General features: G+C 35.5%; 1 protein-coding gene across 7 annotated transcripts in view; it reads right to left on the bottom strand.

The window, feature by feature from the left end:
• Positions 1 to 18,774, bottom strand: part of CACNB4 (calcium voltage-gated channel auxiliary subunit beta 4) — a 341,773-nt gene that overhangs the window by 27,545 nt on the left and 295,454 nt on the right. For all 7 annotated transcript variants that reach the window (XM_074303449.1, XM_074303451.1, XM_074303452.1 and 4 more), the window contains 3 exons: positions 17,608 to 17,717; positions 12,683 to 12,834; positions 10,328 to 10,423 (listed from right to left, as the gene is read on the bottom strand). In XM_074303449.1, the coding sequence (XP_074159550.1) occupies positions 10,328 to 10,423; positions 12,683 to 12,834; positions 17,608 to 17,717 (358 nt within the window). The remainder of the gene's footprint in view (positions 1 to 10,327; positions 10,424 to 12,682; positions 12,835 to 17,607; positions 17,718 to 18,774) is intronic.

Genomic DNA, 18,774 nt, shown 5'->3' with positions numbered 1-18,774 from the left:
ACACAAGAGACATACTGCAAGAATTTGGGAAAATTAAAAGCTTTTACCTGTCCACAATGAGGCGAAACACCTCTGCCTCTAAAAATCCTTTCTTGAGCAGAGATATTTGGTTTGAGAAAAATCCCCTAACTGGAAAGCTTCAGATGCTTAGATTTTGCTGGAAGGGAATCAAACTCCCTCGCCCAGTCCCTCCAGAGACAAAGGACCTTTGCATCTCAAGGCACTCCTAAATTCTCTTTTCTCCCACCAGACCTGAATCCTGGGCCTTTCCACTTTTTCAGGATTCTGCTTTTAAAGCCTTGCCCTCAGAGAGAAACTCTGAGATATGAGAGGAAGTATCTCTTTAAGAAAACTGAACATTCCCCCTTCTCCCCAGTCCAAGGAGACACATGGCCATTCTGGGGACCCCTCTCAGGGATCTAAGGTCAGCACTCTCTTTGATCTGTCCTAGGGAGATAAATGGAGAAACTTAATGATCAGGCTGTAACCACGAGGAGAAAGGTCACAGAATTAAAGCAACCTTTGGAGACATTTTTCTACCCTTGGCTGCTACTCCTGGGGACTATAGGGGTTGAGCTTGGACAGCTCCCCTTCCCTCAAGTTCCAATGTGGAATCAATAAAAAAAAAAAAACCCTCACTATTTGGGAAGCAGCCAGGTAAGAGCATTGCATTTCTTTCTCCTTCACTCTCACTCTGTACCTCTGGTCTTTCCTCCCCTTCCCCTATAGAGTGTGGATAGCAGAGGAACTCAAGGCCTGTCTCAGACCTCTCTGGTATGGCTTGGTAACCTGTCATTTAAATGCTCCTATCCTGTCCCTTATTGGGGTACTGTACAGTGGGGAGATTGGGGACTCAATCTTATCTTCTTAAATCTTGGGAAAAGTTGTCCACCAATTTTTAAACTAACAGAAGTTTACCTGCAATCTGAACAAGCGGGCCACGCCCCTCCCAGAATCTTTGCCTGAAGGCTCTTAAAGCAGCCACAGCTTCTAGCCCTCTCAGGAAGCATGCTTGTCCCATACATTTTAAAACCAGACTTGGTTTCCCTGATTTAGTCATCCTGCCTTACAGCAGTGCCTCCTGTCACAGCCTTTTAACTGATGAAGCCTCAAAACTATGCTTTTGCATGCTCACAGGGTTGTCTACAAAGACAGGAGATTCCAAATTGCTCTTGGTTTTTTTTTCCTAGCCTCAGAGCACTTGCTTAAACCTTCCTTAGCTCTTTGTGAAGAGATGAATAGCTTAGCTTTCAAAATGAACACACTGGGGAAAGTAGGCTAAGTCCTTTCTCTTACTCTCCTACCCAGTTTTACAGGTGAGAACTTTTTGCTCCTAACTCCTAACTTTCTCAGTCCCAAGAACTTTTGCTCTAAGCATATTCTCTCCTATTTTTCTGGATTGGCATCCTATACCCCTGCTAACAATTAAAGGTTTCTTTCCTGTAAGCTCCAACCCTGACCAAAGTTGAAGCTTTAGGAAAGTCCTTTGGAATAAAAATCCAAAGCAATTCAATTAAATTGTTAAGAGAGTGAAGATAGCTTCTTTCTTTCTTTTCTCCTTCCCTGACTGTAGCAGGGAAATGAGGAGTTAGAGGGAGACTGAAACTATTTGAAAACTCCTTAACTACTTTCAATTTGAAAACACCTTTAGGCTACCTATTAAAAAAAGGGGGGGGGAAAGCCTTTCTTGTTACCTTTTCTCTAGCTTGCAGAATTCCCTTGTGGGGATTCCTGTGGTCTGTCTCTCTCTAGATTTGTTCTCTATTCTATAGCTAGTCTCTCACAAATTTTGTCACTCCCCTTCTCTAGAGAAGGACGAGGGGTTCTAAAATCTGGATACTGTCAGGCAAGGAGCTATTGAATGGAGGACATTAAAGCTTTTTTCCCCCTAGAAGTCAAGGATTTCAGTCTTTCTAGTGATGGCTGTTTCCCATTTGGTGACTGTTCACTAGTTGTTTTTTTTGGTTTTTTTTTTTTTTTCCCGGTAAGCCACCACCCCACCCTTTCTATAGCAGGGAGGGACAGCTCAACACCCTGGGGCATGGTCGATGCTGTCTGGAGCTTTTATGCTCAGCAGAGTCTTTGCATCTCTGTGCACTCTAAAAGTGCCTTCTTTTTTTCTTTCAAATCCTGGGACCACCCCCCCCCCCAACTTTTTCAGCGGTCCAAGGCTAATATACTAAGGCCAAAACTGGAGGAACCTATTTTGAGTGTTTGATGTTTCTCCCACTCTGCTGTTACAAACAGCTGGGGTTTTTTGGTTTTTTTGTTTGTTTGTTTGTTGTGTGTTTTAACTCTCTCTCACCTGAACTAAAACCTGAGATTCCCAGCTCTTTTCTTCTCCTCAGGGCAACTTCTGCCTCCTGGGAAGACACTCAGAGCAGAGATTTTGGCTGGGAACCTGAGAGGTTCATGCTGTAAGTGCCACGGAAACTGTCTGAGGAGACCCCAGTCCCTATCTTGAGTTTGAGCAGGAGGAGTACTGGAGGAATTGCCTTTCCACCACAACAGCAAACACCACAGAGGTTGAACTGCACCCTCCAGTGTCCTGCTCTCTGTTAGGAATTTGGGGTTTGGCTCAGTTCTCCCTTCCACCGGACATCTGAATACCTCGCTGTAGATAAGCTGGGTAGGACTGCGCTCTGACCCCTCTGGTCTCTTCCACCTTTCCCCTGTAAGAGTGGGGATAGCAGGGGGAAAGGCTAAGTATCTTTGCCTAAACCATCTTGGTGATTTTGTGGTGAGATTGAGGAGCCAACTCTCTTCTCAAACCCCGAAAAGGATTTTTTTTTTTAATGCACAAACCTTTAGCACAGACAGCTAAGAGATTTGGAAAAGCTTAAACTGCATCTTTATCTTGATCTGCAGCTCTGACAAGCAGGGACACGTCCATCCCCAGACCCTGCCTCAAAAGAAAGATCAGTGGCTGGTTTAATTAAAAAAACCTCTTAACCGAAGAGGTCTAAAAATTAACCCTGGGATAGCTATTGACCCCAGGGATCATTTTTTTAAAAAGCCAATGGACATCAGTGGTTTATTAAACATAATAGATTTCAAGGCCTCCTGCCTGACCTGACTCTCTGAGTCTATCACACCCTTAATCCCTTAATCCCTGCCACCCTGACCCACCCCAGGAAAAATTAGCTTTCCTGGAAATTGGAGTGAATGGGCTAAACTCTAGGTTACTTAATACTTTTACTATAGACTAAGAACTTTTTGCTCCTATCATTTTCTCTTCTACTTTTCTTTGGCATTCAGTATTGTTAGATGGGCTATCAGCATTCTTACAGGCAGCCCACAGAAGGGACCTGATGCATTTCCTGTAAAAGGTCCCATTCAAGAATGTCACCATCTCAACCCTGGATGACACCTCACTTTTAATCTGCTCCTGATATCTGTTTTCTCTAGGCTTTAAACTTTGGATTTTCAACTGTCCTTCAGCCAGGAGAACATGGGACAACTACCTGGGACAACTGACTGGGACAAACACCCCTCATTATGCAATGCTGCCATTTTCAGACCCCACACCTCATACCTCACCTGCTGGCACAAATCCCCCAAAATCTTTACGATCCTTGCCAGCTCAAAGCAGTTATATGAAGAAGAGATCCTTGCCCCTTTATCCCAAATGCATTTGGAGGTGACTGCTTGAGGGGAGAATGAAGAAGGGACCCTGAAACTCGAAAATCTCCTTCAACTCTGCCTCAGTGAGGGACCCCACCTGAGGGACAAACACTTCCTTTCTGTTATCTAGGTGGGGTCTGTTAAGTCCTGAAACTCATTGAATTCTATTCAAATTCTAGCCCAAGCTGAAACCCAGCTTGTAGAATGCCATTCACTAGATCCTTCAGCTTGTAGCCAAAGCTCCTGTTATAAAAGAGCCAATCTAAAATCCTCTCTTTGCAGAGGTTCTAAACATGCCATGCTAGGCTATGCCATGCCATGCCAAGGAAACTTCTGCCCATTGGAATACTATTCTCTTCCAGTGTTATCCTCTCTTTATCCTCACCTATCTCCCTAACAAGACCTTATGCCTCACTGTCAGGATTTCTAACTTTACTTCACAATCCCTATAATAAACCTTTTATCAATCTAGCTTTTGGGTTTTGTAAATTCCTTTACAGAGAATCTCTGCGCCGCCAGAAGGGAGTCCCCAAAACTCCCTACCCTTGTGCCGAATCCCAAGGGGTTACAGGGGAGCCAAACCTCTCCATTTGGTTCCCTGAACCCCAAACCTGCTACTAGACTTTATCATTTAACTCCCTGACCACCAGAAAGCCTAATCTCATTTTGGTTCCCTAAATCTAGACCTTATCATTTGGTTCCCTAATAAAGGGAATCCCAAAACCTAAACCTCATCAGGAATAGTTAAAATAACAGGTATAGTCACAGATACATATTTTATACTTCCATTTATCCTTGAATTTACCATTGAAACATCCGATGTAGGCATATGCTAATTTCAATCATGTTAATTTTTTTTAAAGTTGTCTTACATTAATCGAAAACTGAGAACCAGCATTATCTACAATGGGAATAAACTAGCTTTTCCAATTAAATCAAAGTGAAGCAAGGAAATCTATTATTGCCATTATTTTTCAATATCATACTAACTATTATTAGTTATTACCTTATTAGGCGAGAAAAAATTGAAGGAAGAATAGGCAAGGAGAAAACAAAACTATCACTTTTTTTTTTTTCAGACAATATGATGTACTGAGAAACCCTAGAAAATAAACTGAAAACTAATTGAAACAATTAACAACTTTGGCAAATTTGCAGGATATAAAATAAATCCACATAAATCATCAACATTTTTCTGTATTACCAACAAAAGTCAACAGAAAGAGATAGAAATAGAAATTGCATTTAAAATAACTGCAGATGGCATAATAATTAGGAGTCTACCTGCCAAGACATAATCAAGTATGAATAGTTACAAAACATCCTTAACACAACTAAAGAGATTTAAACACATGGAGAAATATTAATAGCTCATGGGTAGGCCAAGCCAATATAATAAAAATGTCAATATTGTCTAAATTAATTATTCAGCTCCATAACAACAAAACTAACAAAGAATTACTTTCTAGAATTAGAAAAAAATGATGAAAAATTCATCAAGAGGAACAAAAGGTGAAGCATATCAAGGAAATCAAGGGAAAAATAAAAGTGCAGGAAGGTGGCCCAGCAATATCAGATTTCAAGTTATGTTACAAAACAATAATCATCAAAACAATCTGATACTGGGTAAATAAGAGAGCAGTTGATCAATGGAATAGAATAAGGTACACAATACAGAGAAGTAAATGACCAGAATAAATCCCTTTATTGAGGTAATACTATTTGACAAAAATTAATGGGAAAACTTAAAAAGCAATCTGTCAGAAAGTAGATAGAGACCAACAATTTACATTGTATACCAAATTAAACTCAAAATAGGCTCATGATTTACATATAAAGGGTGGAAATCATAAACAAATTAAGGGAACATTTTGCCTCTTTTTGTATTGCTAGTGCTTAGAACTGTGGCAAATAGTAGTTATTTAATACATGTTTGTTGATTGATTCTCAAGAATAATTTGGAACTACTATGCCCAAAGGGTTATAAAACTATGTATACCCTTTGACCTGCTGATACCACTGTTAGGCCTGTACCTAAAAGATATAAAAGAAAAAAGAAAAGGACCCATATGTACAAAAATAGTTATAGCAGTTCTTTTTGTGATAGCAAAGAATTAGAAATCAAGGGGATATCCATAAATTAGGGAATGGCTAAACAAATTTTACACACACACACACACACACACACACACACACACACACACACGATTGTAATGGAATACTATTGTGCTATTACGAAGGCTATAGTTTCAGAAAAAGGATTGGTTTCAGAAAACCCTGGGAAGAATAATGTAATACCCTGAATAAAATTATTATAGCCCCACACCCCTCTTTTTCTTGCCATTAGGACTGGGAGAATTGAGTCAGAAAAGAAGCCTTGACATACCATTGAGTCATAAAATTCCAAGTTTCTTATCTCAGTCCTTGCTGGGATAATTCTCCCCAGTTGTAGATCACAACTTAGTATTTTTACCCTTTTTGTTATTGCCTTTCTTGTGTTTTTCTTTCTCATTTTCCCCCCTTTTGATCTGATTTTTCTTGTACAGCACTATAAATGTAGAAATATATTTAGAAGAATTGCACATGTTTAATTTATATTAGATTGCTCGCTGCTGAATGCTTTGGCCAAGAGTCCTATACAGGTGGCTAGCCCCCAACTTGGCTTGTTTAAAATTCTCTACAATTAAAAGATTAAAAACCAATCTCTGTCTTGCCTCAGTTTCTCCAGCATTACATTTACATGAACTGATACAAAGTGAAGTGAACAGAACTAGGAGAACATTGTACATAATAATAGAATTATTGTAATGACAATTAACCTACTCTGGCATGACAAAAAAGTCTATTAACTTCCAGGGAGAGAACTGATATGCTCTGAATGTAGGCTAACATATATCCCTTTTCTTCATTTATTTTTCTTGTTTTTTTCTCCTATGACATAGTTAATATGTGAAAGTTTTGCATGATTTCATATCTGTAATGGGTAATGGAGGAAGAGAATTTTGAACTAAAAATGATTTTCAAAAATTAAAAAGAGAAAATCTTATATAACAAATTTATATGACTTTGTTTTTGATCCATGAATTATTTGAGAGCCCTTATGTTATGCTTATATATATGTGACTGAGTTGGATGGATGTGACTGAATTACCAAAGATTAGTTCTATAAACAAAAGGACCAGTATTTCCAGATCTTAACACGTGGCAAACTTTGAAAATAGGTCATAATTATCTCTGATAAAGGCCTCATATCTGAAATATATAGAAAATTGATACAAATTCATAAAAGTACAAGTAATTTCCTAGTTGACAAATAGTCAAAAAATATGAACAGGTAGTTTTTAGACAAAGAAATCAAAGCATATGAAAAAATGCTCTAAATCACTATCGATCAGATAAATGCAAATTAAAATAACTGGGGTATCACCTCAAATCTATTAGAGTGGCTAATATGGCAAAAAAAGATAATGTCGGCTGTGGGAAAACTAGGACAATAATGCTTTGTTGGTTGAGTTGTGAACTGATTCAACTACTCTGGGGAACAATTTGGAACTATGGCCAATGGGCTATAAATCTGTATATACCCTTTAATAAGCAATATTACTGCTAAGTCTATATCCCAAAGACATCCACAAAAGGGAAAGGGACTTATTTGTACAAAACTATTTACAGCTACTCTTTTTGTGGTGGATAAGAATTGGACTTCGTGTCATCTGCAAATTTACAGACATGACATTTATGTCTTTATCCATAGCATTACAAAAAATAAAGAAAACAGGAGAAGCAATGTGGCGAAGTGATTAGAAAGCTGCCCTGAGAAGTCAGAAAGGCATAGATTCAGGTCCTGCTTTGGACATCTACTGTTTGACCCTGGACAAATCATTTACTCTATCAGTAACACTAGAGGCAATTCTTTATGATTCTAAGTTATAGATCAGTTGGTAATCTGTATTGGTAGAAGCAGCTTCATCATGAAGGAGTTCCTTACACCCCACCTCACCCCCAAATCTACAACTCTATGGGAAAAAAAGATTTTAAAAATTATTATTATTATCAGATACCTGAGACCCTCTGCTTAAGACCTTCCAAGTTAGGACAAATTCCTAAACTATCCATTTGTATCATTATTTAACCTAAATCTGACCATCATTCTCATAAGAAAAGCATGAAGAGTTTTTATCAAAGGTTCTGACAAAATATAGGCATATTTTATTTACAATATGACTTGCTCTACCAGTCTAGCAACCCTGCCCAACAAGGAAATGTGATGAGTTTGATATAACCTATTCTTGATGAAGCCATGCTGGTCCTTTGTAATTTCTGCTTCCTTTACAAGATGTTCACTAATTATCCCCTTACTAAACAATTCTAGAATTTCTGATACCTGATTTGATTAAGTTTCATTTATGACTTTTCTGAATATTACCTGTTTTATATGTAAGTTTTTATACTACTACAAATTAAAAGCAACTTGAAGTCAAGATATATTTTAGCAAGAGATAGTGGCACAAGGCATCTGAGTAATAGGAAACAAAGCAGAGAGAAAAGGGATTTTATAGCAAGTGGCCCAATTTTTTTCTGTAAAATATGTAGAAAAGTTCTCAGACAAGAGGATGGAGGAGGGAAGCCATGGGAAGTTTGCAGAAGGATGAAAATAGTTGGAAAAGTCACTGTAGAGAATGGGATGGCAAGTTAATAAAGGAAGTATAATATAGTTGCCTAGCAGCAGTGAGGGCCCAATTAAGACTGTGTAACATAAATTTGCTGTGGATGAATTAGAAGGGTTACGTGATTTTCTCTATCTTCACTTAGTAGTCCATAAGTAGGAGCAAAGGCAAAGGATAGTAAAAAAAAAAAAAAAAAGCCGAGGCTTGGTGGGTATATGATAATATACCAAGGAGGCTAAGCATTCAAGGGAGGAGGATACTGTAGAGTTGAATTGCTTCACTAAGGTGTTGGATGGGGAGAAGAAGAGAGAGTGGCTAGTGCAAGGGAGAGAGAGAGTCTGCAAGAGAACTGAAGGGTTAGGGAACTGGATGTTACAATGGTCAGTATGTGCCACATAATGAGCTTTATCTGGGGGTCTAATAACTAGCACAAAAGAGTCACAGTGAAAAGTTGATTTAAAAAATAGTTCTCTATTCACAAAAGGCTATCAAACTATGCATACCCTTTGATTCCACAGTGTCATTTCTGGGTCTGTATTCCAAAGAAATCATAAAAGAGGGAAAAGGACCCACATGTGCAAAAATGTCTGTAGCATTTCTTTGTGTGGCAGCAAAGAATTAGAAATTGAATGGCTGAATAAATTATGGCATTTGAATGTAATAAAATATTATTATTCCATATGAAATGATGAGTAGGCTGATTTCTGAAAAGTCTGGAAAGAACTGATGCTAAGTGAAATAAGCAGATCTAGGAAAACTTGTACACAGAAATGGAAAGATTATGTGATTATCAGCTATGATAGACTTGGTTCTTCTTAGCAATATAGTGATCCAAGACAATTCTAATAGAGTAGGAATAGAAAATACCATCCATATCCAAAAAGAAAATAACAGATATTAATGTGGATTGAAGCACAGTATTTTCATCCTTTTTTGTTTGTCTGTTTGCTTTTCCTTTTTTTGTGTTTTTTCCCCTTTGGTCTGATTTTTTTTCACACATGATAAATATGGAAATATGTTTAGTAGGATTGTACCTGTTTAATCTATATCAGATTGCTTGCTGTCTTGGGAAAAGAGATAGGAAGGAAAAATTTAGAACACAGAATTTTATAGAAGTGAATGCTGAAAACTATCGTTACATGTATTTAGAAAAATAAAATACTATTGAGAAAAAATTAAAATGGTTCTCACACCACTCATCTAAACCAGGTATTTTCTGAACGCTTCTTGGATTTGGATGACACAGGGAAAGATTGGAGAAAGGAAAAGAAAGTATTGTTGCATAGGATTACCAAGGAAAAGGAGATATGTGTTGCTGTGAAAGCTATTTGGCTATCTAAGTTTATCAATAGGAGGTTTATCATTCTCTTTTGAAGTTTAAAGGTGCTGAGGTACAAAGAAATTGGCAAATATAGGGAGGAGATATTATCTTGCTAGGGCTAAGAGTACGTGGTATGGGATCAGGCTAGGTTTTCCTAATATGCTCAGCTCTTTCCAAAACAGTCTTTTTTTTTTTCAAACTTGTAATCATGTGGTTCTGACCCCACAAAGATCTGATTCAATGTAACTGATACCCACAAGGCTCCTTTTGCTCTCTGAGCTGTCTTCCTACATCTTTTTCTAGTCTTTTTTACCTGCCAACATTTTGTGGGGCAGGAGACTTGAAAGAAAAGTTTTGCTTTTTTTTTTTTTTTTTTTTTTTTAATACATATCTCTCTTCTGGAATCACATGATTCCTTTAAAGTTAACAAAAAGTACTCAAGGCAAGGAAGTCACAGGATAACACATAACTCCAAGCCCATTGCATACTATTCTTAATTCACCACAGAGATGCTGAATGTAAATGAGATAACAAACAGAGCAACCAATAAGTGATTAACTTGTGTCCAAGAGTATTATGGCTACCACCAGGCTAACAGATTAAAAACAAACAAACAAACAAAAAAACCAACAATGTAGTCCACAGAAGAATATCCCAAATGTAGAATAACAGGCCATGGAGCAGTTAAGAATAATTTAAACAAAATTGTACTTACAGGGGGACATTGTGCAAGTTTATCAGCTGCCACCAATTGGACATTTAAGTGTTTACTTTGGGACTTTCCTCTAGACTTAATCAGCCGTTGCAAAACCTGGTAGAAAAACACACAAATTTTAAGAGTTATCATGGAGACGTTTGTCAAAGATAAAAACAGAATCAGATCTTGTTGCTTTGACTTCAAATATGGCAGGAAATGAAATAATAGGTGAGAAATGAGGTACAATCTTTTCTGTTTTGAGAAATTTCTGGTTTATGTTGCATCTGATTCTTAAAGTGTTCTGAAGCCTATATTCACTCCTTAAATCCTTTCATTTTAGAGGGTCCTTTGCAAGGGTGAAAGAGTATTTGGGAAGCAAACATATGCTCACACAACATGCATGCTAGATTTTTTTTCAATTGTGCAATATTTTTGATGGCTTTCTTTATACCAGGCAATTATCAAGGAATATTTGTTTCTCTTATCATTGATACTTATTGAAATATTCCAATGCAACTCTGTTATGACTCTAAATTTACACAAGATAAATAGATTTTTACTCAGGTAATATGAAACTTGCAAGGTGATGACATTCTTTAAGAAGGATTAAGTGGTGTTGAAATTTGAGAGCATGGAAATTCTTTTAAATGTAGATGCATTTATTCAAATCTGTTTTCTTGTCTATCATTTAAATCCATGTCTCATTAAAAGAATAAAGATTGAGAAGTGTGGGAATATAATTACTAGCTTTCAACCTAGTGCTTATTGCCATACGGATGAAACCACTAGGTGTTGGAGGTGGTATTAGAAACAGAATCTATGTAGATACATGCTAAGTCTTCTGAGCCATGAGCTGAGGATGTTAAAAAAGAGACAGACTATTACTTGATATAAAAAAATATATATTATGCAAGATGTAACAACATGGGAAGAATTAAAATTAGGAAGAAGTTTTTAGACATTTAAAAATATTATCTATGGAGATTTACCCAATAAGAAGTCAAAAGAAGGGGCCCACATGCCATATGGGATTGATAAACATTTTTCATTTTTTAATCAGATGAAAGAGTGCTACAATAATGTGTGATTTAGCATTCCTTCAAATGTCAAATTTCCTCTTCCTTAGGTTCCTATAGTTGTTTTTAAAAGACATAACTTCATGTTTTTGTTTCCTTTTGTATTAGAGATAGTTAAGGACTTTCTCTGAATAGAGACTCAAATCACAAGCGTGCCAGTGTGATCCTTAAATTAAGTAAAAGTTTGCATGCTGAGATGGATATTTAAACACATACATATAATTGGGCAGAACCTGTATGGAACAATGGCTTTAAAACTCAGTTTTACTATGTTCACCTGAGCATAATAAAATTCCCAATGTGATTGTTGGTTATTTCCTGACTTGAGTCAGTATAGTTTAAACTGCCATATTGGAACACATCAGGTAATCAGTAAATACCTACTGGAATAGTTCTCTCTCAAATAGTCCTTTCCAGATTTATATCTATACTTATAAGTTTCACACAAGAATAATGTCTCATTTTTTTTAAACAGTACCATCTTTTTTTTTTTTTTTTTAAGGAGATAGAACATTCAAAAGATATAAATTTTTGACTCTAAGATTTTCCTAGCTCTGCTAATATTTTAGTGGTCATCTAAATACATGGCAATATAATAGTGTACTATGATCCTGGTCATCATTAAAACTTAAAATTTTAAAAATAGTCAAACACTATATTTTCCTTGATTTTATTGAATTGTGAAGTACAGATTCACTCACTTAATGTATTCCACCATTTGCAGAGTGAATGTAGGTCAAAGGAAGATTTTTGAAGAGCTGAACAATATCTTGAGCCACCCACTCCTTCCAAGTTCTTTTTGGTAATTGCTGTGTACAGATGGACATATCTATATTTGGATATACATTTTATTTATCCATCATTCATTTATCTAATATCTATATGTCTCTGTCTGTCCATCCATCCATCTGTCTATAATATTTTGATATAGATTATTTACCTAGGACAGATATAATGGTTTTACTGATATCCATAAGTATCTAAAACTTACACATTTAGTGGGTTTTCAATATGTAATCATTAAATGTGTATGGGCAAATAATTAATCCTTTTTGTCCATAAGAAATTCTGGGAAGGAATTATTTTCAAAGAAAAATCTTTTTCTCCTAGATTATTAGTTTTTAAACTTTTGTGTATCATCACTGCAGAATGATGTTTTTCAATGCATAAAATAACATACATTAGATGGCAAAGAAATCCAATTATTTTGAAATAAAGTTTTTAAAAATATTTTAAAAGATGTTTATAGATTTTAAGCTACAAATCTTTGTCCTTGATAAAGAAGTGGCCTAATTACCTTTGGGGATGAAACTTTAACATGGACAATAATTGGTGCTAAGGAAGTCTTTATAAGTTGTGCTGGATGGTTGATAGTATCTGCATCAAGGACAACAAGTTGCAAGGATCTTGCCAACTCAAAGATTCTTTCAATTTCACTTTGCACTTCAGCTAAGAAGAGAAATAGAAACAACAGGTTAAAGCCATTCCCATTTTTAAATTCTTACTTTCAGTAAAACTGTTGTCAGCTAGTCAATCTGGCAACAATAAATACTAGGATATTTTACACTTTTTCTATCTGTCCATTATTTTATAGCTCATTCAACAAGCTTAATTATCATGAGAGGAAACAATATGTAAATAATGACAAAATGGTACAGGAGGAACACCATATTAGCAATAAGGGATCAGGGTTCAAATCCTTACACTTCTCCAAAGCTTAGTTTTTTAAGTCTATAAATTAGAGGCAATTGGATTAAATGGTCTTTGAGGTTATTTCTACCTTTAAGTCTATGTTTTCAAATCCAGTCAAGTGAAAAACCTAGTTATTTTTCAAATAATAGATCTATAATGTAAGCATTGCTAAACAATCTGAATGTTTAGATTGTAAACTCCTTGAGGATAAGGACTGTCTTATCCCATTTTGTAAGTTCAGCACAGTTCCTGGTACATAGCAGGTGCTTAATACATGTTTATCGATTGATAGTTCTCAAAAACACTAAAAACAATATGACTTTATCTGAAATATAAAAATTTGGCAGATAATTTTCTATTTCCATTTTGCACTTACCTCATTCTACCTTGTATTGTATTTGTGTAGATTTCTTTTACCGTCTCTAAGGAATAAGCTCTCTGAGAAATTAGACTGTTTTATTAATCTAGATGACACAGTAAAAAGAGTGCAGGACCTGACTCCAGTCAGGAAGACAAGGTTTAGTCTTGCTACAGTCATACTAGCTATGTGAATCTGGGCAAGTCAGCCTCTATTGGTCTCAGTTTCCTCATATGAAAAATGACAGTAATAATAGAATCTATCTCAAGATTGTTATGAAGATCACATGAGATCATATTTATAAATCAGTTTTGCAAAACAAAGTTATTTATAAATAACTTTATTTTTATTATTATTAATATTATTATTAATAGCACATGGCACAATGTTTTACATTTCAAAGGCATTAAATGAATAAATAAATGAATGGGTTATGTTTAAACTACAGGTAACTGGGTATTATATTTTCAGAATGTTTAATTCCAAGTGTGACCTTATAATTTTACTCGTCACCTTGTCCCAAATCCCCCAAAGTAGAAGTACCAAACTGATAGTAGCTTTGTACAAAATAGCCAGCATAACAAATAAGATGATCTGATACCAAAACAACTTTTTTTCCCCTTTTTTTTTCCTCCCCTTCTTCCCCCTTATTTTGCCCAGCATGGAAATGCAGTGGTCACATTTGGACCTAATTCCACTGCTGATCAGCCAGAGAGCTTTATGGCAGTCTTGATGGCTTCCTGGATAGTCTGATGGTCCCATGCTCCTGGGAGTTCACCATAATGGTTCTGGACTTAGTGTGGATACCCACTCAGCTTTAGCCCACTTTAACCATATATTCCAGAGCTTGAAAGATCAGCAGTCTTAATCCCTAGCAGCAAATAGAATAAACATGCACCACCATGCCCAGCTGAAAATACTATTTTAGACATGAAATACTATCTGACAAATCTGGAAACAGATTTGCTTATGTAATTCATATGTGTGAATGGTGAACATTAATTTTGTGTACTTATGGGGAAAAAATGCGATGTGGTATGAATGGAGTCCTAGATTTGGACTTCAGTTGCTCTCCCTTTATAGATAGGGTTCAAAGACATGAAGTGATTGATCCCCAGATCACAAAGCTAGTTAAGTGTCTGAAATGGAATTGTCATACACTCTTGGATGACTGAGTCCAGCACTATAATCATTATACCACAATGTATTTCACAATACTTACCTTAAAATGGGATTTAGATCTAAATTAAAAAAAAAATACTTTCTTTATATTGTCTTTGTGATGACAAACTTAATTCACCTGTAGACTGAAAAAATCTAATACTAGTCTATTTCTTTTTCTTTATCATATTTTAAGCATGATCTCTCATAAGTAGTCATGAATTTTCCACAGAGTAAGAGATTATTCTTTAAAAAGATAAATTGAGAAATGAAACTATTATTTGTTCTACATGTTAGCTTCAGGGTACATAGCCTTGTTTCTCACTGTTTGCATGCATTATGTATGCATCTGTTATAATTCTTCTTCATACCTATAACATGTAGATTTCTTCATTGGAACTACTTTCCCCTGGCTTACATAGGCATGACATGTGGTTAGGATTATATTAGAATAGATCTAATTTACTACAAATTATATTTATTTTAAGGTGTAAATCCTGATACAACTTTATGTGAAGCAGTTAAAAGGCTGAATAATTTCCCATAAACTTTACATTTCCTAAATGGAATGAATTACACATTCCTCCTATGTAAACAGTCTGGTGACATATGAACTTTGTTTACTTGATGCATGAAAGGAACAATAGCTAGTCTTTGTATAGCACTTTAAGGTTTGCAAAGCACTTTACAGAGATTATTTCATTTGCTCCTCAAAATGACCCTGTAAAGTAGGTAATATTACTATCTCCAATTTATAGATGAGGAAACTGAGTCTAAGAGAAGTTAAATGCCTTACCTAGGGTCACACAGCTAGCAAGCACTTCAGGGAGAATTTTGACTCAAGTATTCCTGACTCCAAAACAGTGAGATTGCACATTGGGTGGAGCACTAGATCTGTAATTAGGAAGACGGAGTTCAAATCTGGTCTCAGACACGGACTAGCTGACCCTGGGCAAGCCACCTACCCCTGTTTATCTCAGTTTTCTCATCTGTAAAATAAGCTGGAGAAGGAAATGGCAAATCACTCCAAATATATATTTATATAGATATTTGCCAAAAAAAAAAAAAATTCTAATTGGTGTCATGAAAAGTTACGCAATTGAACAAAAAAAAATTCTAAAACTCCAAAATACCATCTACTATGTTGTGGCTACTATACCTTCTTTCATAAGCAACATGGCTGACACAAAAGTAGGTATATTCTACTGAGTATCCAAACTAGATATTTGACATTGTGTCTTAGTTCATAGTAAGAGGAGAGAGATGTCTCTTAAGGTCATGAATAGCTAAGTTATACATATTTCATTATAGTATAAGCAGAGATAGGTTGAAAATATCACAGGGAGGAGGCTAGTGGAAGAAGGGGAAAGTAGTTCCAATGAAGAAATCTACATGTTATAGGTATGAAGAAGAATTATAACAGATGCATACATAATTACATTTCTAAACTTCTTAAAATAAAAGTATCAATCAAATTCATTTCATGGGCCTACTGAGGGGTCTTAAGCAAGGCTTAATTTTCCAGTCAAAGTGACCAGATACATATATGGTCCTAGATAAAAATGTGAATTTTCTCTTAATTCTCACTTCAAAAATGAAAGTGATATCATAATGTACAGTCATTTTCATATGTTTTAATAAGACCTCAGATGTTTCTATGTTGACAACCAGACTGTTCACTACTGAAGTATTCAGATGGTTGAAAGAATATAACCCTCCAAACTAATAAAGATTAAAACTTCATTTAATTCCTGAGAATGGTCTGTAGAATTGAGATTGATTCCCCCTTGCTTTTTCAATACTGGAGCCAGAGAATACCAAATTTTAAATGCTGATTTAAGGGAGAACTCAAGTGTATCTTTGCTACATCACATGGCTAAAGGAGTATATATTCTTGTTTCCTCAGGATTGGTTTATGGTCTGGGTTTCACCTTCTTCATCCGAGGAAGGAACTGTAAATCATAGACTTTGGCAACACTAATGATAGTGGATAAAGATCTTAATCACAAAATCTTACTTTTTAAAAAATTGATTTTGAAGATACATGGATGATATGTGTAAATATGTCTAAATTCCTTGCATGTTAGTAACTAATTTTTCTTATTAACATTTAGTGTGTTATATAATTGTTAGAGAGGCACCATGGTATGATGTTTGGAGGCCTGTCCTTGGAGTTGTAAGGAGCTGGAAAGGACCTCAGAGGTCATCAGTAGAAGTCCTTCATTTTTCAGATGAATAAACTGCAGGCCAAGGAAATTAAATAATTTATTCATGGCCATATAGATTGAAGGTGTCAAAGGTAGGATCTGAATCCATTTTTTAGGCTCCAAGGCCAACCCTCTATTTACTATAATGTCCTTCCTTAAATGATGGATTTGTGACCCTGGGTAAATCACATAAACTCTCAATGTGTCAAATGACTCTATAGATTACTATAATTTATAGATTATAGTAATCAATTTATATTTATATAAATACAAACTAAAACTATAAATTACTAATCAGCTGACAATCTGCAGTAATGGAGGGAGTTACCACCAAACAAATGATAAATTTGAACTTTGGTTCATACACATACACATATTTAGAAATAGTAGCAATACCAAGAATACTTTATTATCTAGCTTTTCTTTAAAGGATTTAACAGAACTTCACATTTCATTTTATTTCCTACTTGTTTGTAAGTTAAGTATCAGATAGGTATCATTAATTTTATTGAAAAGTTGGGGAAAATGGGACACAGCAAGGCTAAGAGATGTGAGACTTCCTGTGGATCCTCTTAAATGGTTCTAAGATTTGAACTCACTCAAGGGCCCTTCCCACTAGGCTACTAATTAACTAATTGACTGGGTCTATATCCTGCAACTGTCTCTCCTTTCAGGTGCTGACATTATGTATAATTCAATGATTTGAATAGCTTGTGACTTGGAAAAGACATTCACTGAATCAGCATGTGCCATTCTGATCTAGAAAGTCATATTGGAGAAATACAAAATATTTGAACATCTTACCTAAGCTGGATCGGGTGTTTGACCGCTCGATTATTGCCCTCTTGCTGGGATTATTTAGGACAGACCTCTTAGCAAGAGAAATGTCAGCTGTCACTCTCGTAATGGATATCCTATTAACAGGAACATAGAACAGAATAATGAGTCAAAACTCGACTAGGTTGTAAATGATTTTTAACCATAATACTCAGCAAGCACTTGACACACTATATATAGCCAGGCATAGTATAATAAAAAACAGAAAGAAAAAAATATTATTTAATAGGTGCTGAGCTTTAGTTAAAAAGAGAAAGCAGGACAGAATGGAGGAAACCCTTTAATTGAAAAACAAAGATGTGTATTAAAGTAAAAATACAGGTCTCCATTATTGTTTATTTTATATAATCCTATCTTCTCAGAATGGAAATTTCCTCCACTAAGCACATCACAACTCTTCTGTGATTTGGGGCACACAGCTTTACACACTTTGCCCAGATTCACATTGCTATGAGACTTCCTGCCTCCAAGACAAATAGTACCATCTCCATTCTTCCTCTTTAGTAACAAGTATGGTACTATCAAGAAATTCAATTGTATTAATATAACACCTTCTTTTTCCCCCCCTAAAGCTATTCTGTGACATTCCTTCAAATTTTTACATAATACAACACCACCAACAGCTACAATAATATCATTATTTACAAACTTTATATACTAACACTGAACACTTCTAAGGTAGCAACAAAAGACAATGTGGTTTATGGAATTTGAGGACAGTCCATTAATCATTTATTAATTATTTTTTAATATTAAAACCATACTACTTCAATTAGATTTGTTTGATTATTTTCTAAGATAACAGCAGTCATACTAAGTAAGAGAATCTTGATGACCAATTTCTTCTTTGATTTTGGAGAAGGAATGAATAATTGAACTTTTTCAACCTTACTTTATTCAATCTAGGTACATTCTAGTCAATGTATCATTTATTTCTTCATTTATTTTGCTATATCACTCTATAGAAACCTTCAGCAACATTGCTTTTTGGTCTAATTCTTATTAAAGCATGTCTGTTTTCTCTTTTTTATTAACTGGCAACAAACAACTCAGCCAGCTGTCTTAGCCCAATATAAAATGATAAACCTAATGGAATATAAAACAGTGAAGAGGATTGGAAGTCGTAACCAGAAA

This window comes from Sminthopsis crassicaudata, chromosome 3 (assembly GCF_048593235.1).
Source record: "Sminthopsis crassicaudata isolate SCR6 chromosome 3, ASM4859323v1, whole genome shotgun sequence".
In the NCBI taxonomy this organism is placed as follows: Eukaryota; Metazoa; Chordata; class Mammalia; order Dasyuromorphia; family Dasyuridae; genus Sminthopsis; species Sminthopsis crassicaudata.
This window is presented reverse-complemented; position numbering and strand designations above follow the sequence as displayed.